At 40.6% G+C, this 6034-nt stretch overlaps 1 protein-coding gene across 5 annotated transcripts in view; it reads right to left on the bottom strand.

Annotated features, from left to right (window-relative positions):
• Nucleotides 1–932: 932 nt before the first annotated feature.
• Nucleotides 933–6034, bottom strand: part of Adcy10 (adenylate cyclase 10) — an 80520-nt gene continuing 75418 nt past the window's right edge. For all 5 annotated transcript variants that reach the window (XM_070034150.1, XM_070034154.1, XM_070034153.1 and 2 more), the window contains 6 exons: nt 5912–6008; nt 5190–5305; nt 4191–4308; nt 2903–3098; nt 2108–2296; nt 933–1577 (listed from right to left, as the gene is read on the bottom strand). In XM_070034150.1, coding sequence (XP_069890251.1) covers nt 1416–1577; nt 2108–2296; nt 2903–3098; nt 4191–4308; nt 5190–5305; nt 5912–6008 — 878 coding nt within the window. In that variant the 3' untranslated portion in view covers nt 933–1415. The remainder of the gene's footprint in view (nt 1578–2107; nt 2297–2902; nt 3099–4190; nt 4309–5189; nt 5306–5911; nt 6009–6034) is intronic.

Below are 6034 nucleotides of genomic sequence, written 5' to 3'. Positions count from 1 at the left end.
GAACTTCACCTGGTAGAATATTAGTAATTTACATGGATGCCCTTCCAGGTTCCCCTTTCTCTGGTAGCAGGGACCAAAGCTGGCACTGGTGTGTGTGTGTGCGTGTGTGTGTGTGTGTGTGTGTGTGTGTGTGTGTGTGTGTGTGTGTGTGTGTGTGTGTACAGTGTAGCTTGTGTCTAGTGAGTCTCAGGTTCTGAGTTCTGTCTGTCAAATATTTCTTTTCTACTGGGCAAGCATGGCTCTAGCTTGTCTGGTGAGCACACCCATTCTTTGGACCTATCCACTCATCCAACACTTGCCTACCACCACTCCTACTTAGAGAGCTCTGAGAAAGGAGTGACCTTCACTTTGTACAAAGAAGAAAACCTTCCCATTATCTTATCTTCTGGGCCATTGTTCTGAAGAGGTCATTGGGGAAGGTTTAACCCAGCCCTTTTGGTGTTTTGATTTTGGTGATTGGAGATAAAAGTCTCTTAAATTAACCTGCCCAGACTGGCTTCTAATCTCCACCCCCAGATCTCAGTCTCCTGAGTAGCTAGGATTACAGGCATGAGCCACCAGTATGTAGTATGAGCCTGATATACTGATTTCATAGTGTATTGCCCTTCCCATCATGCCAGGCTGCTAAGCATCTGGTGGCTAACCTCCTTCTACAATATAGTTTTGCTCCACTTCCTTTATAGAACTCAGATTATCAGGAGGAAAAACTACTCACTCTCTCTCTCACACACACACATCCCTTAATCTCTTGGAAATAAAGATGAATTCTGTTGTGTCTTAACTACTAAATACATTTTAAGCTAAGGCTGTATCTCAGTGGCAGTGTTTATGCTAATATATACATTGCCCTGGGTTTGATCCCAGTACTAAATAGATAGGCAAATAATTTGTCAAAAATATTAATACTTCAATTAAAATTTTATTTCCAAAGATATTTTATGTTTTTGGTTAAAGGGGCTAGTACGACAAAAGCACCCTGGCTTCAAAAGCCAGCAAAAATGAATCTTTTCCAATCTCATCCTTAGAGATGAGGAACAGAAAGTTTGCTACTTGCAATATTATGCTACCTCTAGACAACAGCTAGACATTTAAAAATAAACATTTTAATCATTAATTAGGAACATGTCTGTCATAATACAAGACCTCAAACCACCTTGATATTAATATTTTCCCATATGATACAATTTCTCACAGGCTCAACAAAATAGGATATAGCAACATCCAACAAAGGTAAAGGCAATTTGTATAAAGTTAGAGAAAGTGAAGAGGGATGATGTCTAACCATTTTTGACTCTCTAGAAAGAAGTAACAAACAGTGTCTGGTATGGAAGCACCCATGAAATCTGCAGAAAGATCATGAAGGCTTTGTGGTAAAGGGATGGCTCTTACCAGGTTTTGTTTTCTTTCACAAAATGTTAGAAAGGATTGTCCAAGATGTTAACTCTCATCAAGAATTTGTTCTTTTGAACATCTTGAATGCTTATCTTGCCTGATGCAATTTTGTCCCAGGTCGGGAGACTCAAGACAGTGTGCAGCCATTGGTCTGATGTTAACTCAGAACTCGAGTACCACCATTCCTTGAGAGGGTTATAGGGAACAAAGGGTTAGTGAGCACTCTTTGACTTGGATCAGTGAAACTGGCCTTTATATGAGAAGAAAGTCTTGGCTTTGCACAGGTGGGAGCTCACTCATAACTAGCCTCTATCCATACAGTTTCAAGGCTCTCTTCCTGTAGTCTGTTTACCTTGGCTAGCAAAATTTTTGTCTCTAAAGCAGTCTTAAACAAGAAAGCTAAGGGATAATGCACTTGACTTCCAGTCCTAGTTCCAGTGTGTGTGGGGAGGGGAGTATATGGAACATATTTCCCTCTTCTACATTTTGCCAAGCAAGACCACAACAAGAGACACCATCATTGAAAAACAGGCTTCTCTAGCACCACTAAAACTGTGAGCAGTAACTGTCTCTTATATATAAATTTCTCAGTCTGAGGTATTTTGTGATAGCAGTCCAAATGGACTAATTAAGAGTGACCTAACTAGAACGTTAGCCTTCTGGGCCTTTCTTAGAAGGGTGAGAATCCTGTGGCAGCTTAACAGCTGATACACACCTTGCTCATATTCAGCCAGCATTTCTCCAGCATATTACCCTGTCTTTCACAGAGCTGCAAGGCTGTGTTCAGGAAGAGATCACAGTTTTCCCCATCTCCCATTAATATGCAGACGTAGGCCATCAGGTGGTAGAGTCTTGGGTAGAAAACAGGGCCAGTGGTGTTTTGAGCCACAAGACGCTCTAAGTTCTAGAGAGGGAAAGAGAGAGATGCAGAGAATATTAAGATAAAAAAAATATCCTGACTAATAAAGGGTTTCAAGGACTTTCCTGCTGGGGCTAATCAGGAGGCTGAGATCTGAAGGTTATGGTTCAACGGCAGCCTGGGCAGCAAAGTCGGTGAGACTCATCTCCAATAAACTACTCAGAAAAAGCCAGAAGTAGTGCTGTGGCTCAACTGGTAGAGTGCTAGCTGTGAGCATAGAGTAGCTCAGGGACAGAGTCCAGGCCCTGGGTTCAGGCCCCAGGACTGGCAAAAAACAAAAACAAAAAGCTCCAAAAAACCAAATTACCTTCTATTACAAACAGGTAGAAATGTTTTCATCTAAAAGAAACAGTCTAGGAAGGTACTGGGTATTGTGATGCAGACCTGTAATCCCAGCACTTGCGAGGTGGAGGTAAAAGAATTGAGAATTCAAACCTAGTGTGAGACCTCAAAAACAAACAGGAAGAGGAGAGGAAAAGGAGGGAAGGAGGGAGAAGGAAGAGGAGTAGGAGGAGGAAGAGGGGGAGGAGGAGAAAATGGAAAGCCACTAAGGTAGGAATTTATTCTGGAAAAATTGAAACCAGGCCTCACCTTAAGCAGCTCAACCCCACTGTCCTGGGCATTCTCAGACTGCTCTTCAATTTGCTTCTGAAGGTGAAGAACTTGCCCCTCCATGTACCTAATGATTCCTTCATAGTAAAGAACTGTTGGGGTTCTTTTTGGCACTAGGGTTTTAGCTCTGTTGGAAAATTTGTAAAAGTTGTCCCATTCCTGAAGTCTAGCATACCTGTACCATCATAGAGGAGAGAGAACAATCAACATTTACACATAACCTATGCATATCCTCCTGTATATGACAGTCATCTCTAGACTACTTGTGACAATTAATACAAGTACACAATGTATACAAGAAGAAAAAAAAGTCTATCCATAATGAGTATACTTGTAATCTACATCCCCACCCCAAATAGTTTCTCTCTGGGTTTAGCAAAATCCACAGATAGGACTCAGAGGCTGGTTGGCTATAGGGGAAGAATGATAAAAACAACATCCCAGTCAGGCCCTAACAGACACCAAGTCCTATCTCCTCCCCAGTACTTCTCATGGCCATTTCTCCCTAGGGGTTATGAGTTGTCAGTTTTCAGGTAGGATTTCCTTCTAGGAACAGAAAAACTTCCAGCCAGTTCTAACCAAACCAAAGCACCTGCATAGTGGAACCCTTTGCATCCTTGGGCTGACAGTACAACAAACTCCTACTTCAGACTTCATGCATATACACTGCATCTCATATAATTGAAACCATAGGTTGGCAATTTTGTACATGCACTGATCTCTTCCAAAAATCTTCCTCATCATGACCCTTCATTTCTCTAAGATCAGCTGTCTGCCATTACCATGAATTCCTCCAAACACTCCAAATAATCTCCAAATCCTAAAAACTGAAACTTTCTTAACCACATATTTGCTCTTGAGCCATCTAGCTTGAATCTGCTGTTTCCCTTAATTGTGGACTTTCTCTATTAAAGTTCTTGCTTTGCCTCTTTATATTCAGTTCTTCATTGATGGCACTAAGAATCTGAGATCTTCACCTCCATGATCACCCATCTGTAACAAATCCATACTTTTCCCCTACCCTGGGGTGGTGGTTTTTGTCCTATAATATTTTCTTATCATCCCATATGATGAGAATATAAATAAGTATTGTATCATATACAACAACTTTTCTGCACTTGCTGAGGGTGAAGAACTAGGAGATTTCTCAGGTCAATATTTCCTAATACCTTTAAGAGATCTCAGATATAGTTTGTGAGTACTTTTGCTTTCATATAAAATATGTAAGAGAACTGTTCTTATTGAGTGATCAATAGCACATTATTACCAGACTGCTATGCAGGAATAAAGTCCCAGGAGAAGTCCATTTTGGAACTTGAGGATTCTGTTGTCTTCATTTTGGCATATAAACTCTAAACATTCTTCAAATGTCCTATAAACAAAACCTAAATAATAGAGAAACATGAAATCATTGCTGGTACGCATGTGTAGGGGTGTTTGGGGAGAAGAGGAATCATCTTTCTTATCTAGATGCTCCCAATAGACTTTTCCATCAATGAGAGTCAGTAGTCTCTGATCACTTTATCCATCTACAGGGTTCCATAAATTGCAACAACCATTTGACTGTATTTCCCTGTCCTTGCTGAATCTGGGTTACATTGTGGATTGTTATGGTTCTATAACATAATTTCATTAAGGCACACTAGGCAGGGGTGGAGGTTAAGCCATACTTTTCTAGTTCAAATGCAGAGCGTGCCCTAGAATAGCCTGGAACTTCTACATATTTCCACCTGTAGTTCCCCTTTCAAAACCACGTGTGACTGGAAGTATGGCTCAAGAGGTGAAGTATTTGCCTAGCAAATATGAGGCCCTTAATTCAAGACCTAGTACTGGAAAAATAATCAGGGTAGAAAATAGCCCTCTGATGGTATTCTCTGGTCTGATGTGGACACTGAGGACTGTCAACCTGTCATTTAAAGCTTGGCAGGAAAGAACTTTGTTTTCCAAATCATCAACAGCTCTCATGGTTAGCAATCCAACACTTCATTGTAAAGCATGAACTTCCTAAGTATAGTCCCTAAAAATTAAATACTAAGTTAGTGCCAGTGATGATTACATATATGAACATCTGACAATGTAACTGACAGCTTAGATCCAAGAAGTCCTTCAAGATTTAATCAATTATTTTATGGCTCCCTTACAATCCTGGCACCTACTAGGTTGCTCCTAAGATAGCCTGAAAACAAACAGTCTTGAAGCCTGGCTCTAACAAATCAGCATATGGGCCACACTCCCACTCACTTCTCAGTTCCAAGGCCACACTTACCAGAATAAAGCAGGATATCCAAGCAGACAAAATAGAAAAATGCCTTGCTAAAGATGTGCTCTTCTGCAACAGAAAGATCCCACAGCCACCCCATCACCTGAATCAGTTGCTTGTATCTTTGGAAGAAAAGATGGTAGGATTAAACAATGGAGAGAAAAGGATGAAATTCAGTCATTGCCTAATCTTGGTCCTGCACAGAAATTCAGTGCCAAATATGGCAAAGAGACATAAAAACTGAAACCCAACCTCTGCTCAAGACTGGGACCTAATTCCCTAGTTAGCTTGTTTTTTTTTTTTGTTGTTGTTGTTGTTGTTTTCTTTTCTCAAGTGGTTTTATTAGATTTCCTCCAAATCTGGGAGACCAGAACCAGGCCACAATAGCCTGAGCTCCATTCCTGACTGCTATTCTCTGAGCAGACTTTCCTTTTCTCCATGTACCTCTAAGAGTTAGAGGCCTGATTTTCACAATAGGGAAGATAATATCCCCTCCAGTCATGGACAGAAGAACCAGATGAGGGTTGATATATATGCAAGAATTCTGTTAAAAGACTTAACAGAAAAAACCAAAACTGGTATCCAAAGGTAAAAGATGACAATTACCAGTCATGTCATCTTACTCCAGACTCTTTGCTCCTTTTCCAACAGTATCACCAGAGTCCACCAAACCCAGAACACTCAATCATATGGTTTTCTAAATTTGGAAAATATTTTAAGATAAATACCTGCTTTTCAAGAAGAGAGATTTGCTAAGTCTGCAGAGGACTATATAGTGTTTGTTGGGATTCCGGAGTAGGGCCCACATCTTATGGGCTCGAGAGCCTAAAAAAGAAAACAATGCCACTATG

The sequence above is a fragment of the Dipodomys merriami genome, unplaced genomic scaffold (assembly GCF_024711535.1).
Source record: "Dipodomys merriami isolate MVZ:Mamm:240054 unplaced genomic scaffold, mDipMer1.0.p SCAF_24, whole genome shotgun sequence".
Lineage (NCBI taxonomy): Eukaryota > Metazoa > Chordata > Mammalia > Rodentia > Heteromyidae > Dipodomys > Dipodomys merriami.
This window is presented reverse-complemented; position numbering and strand designations above follow the sequence as displayed.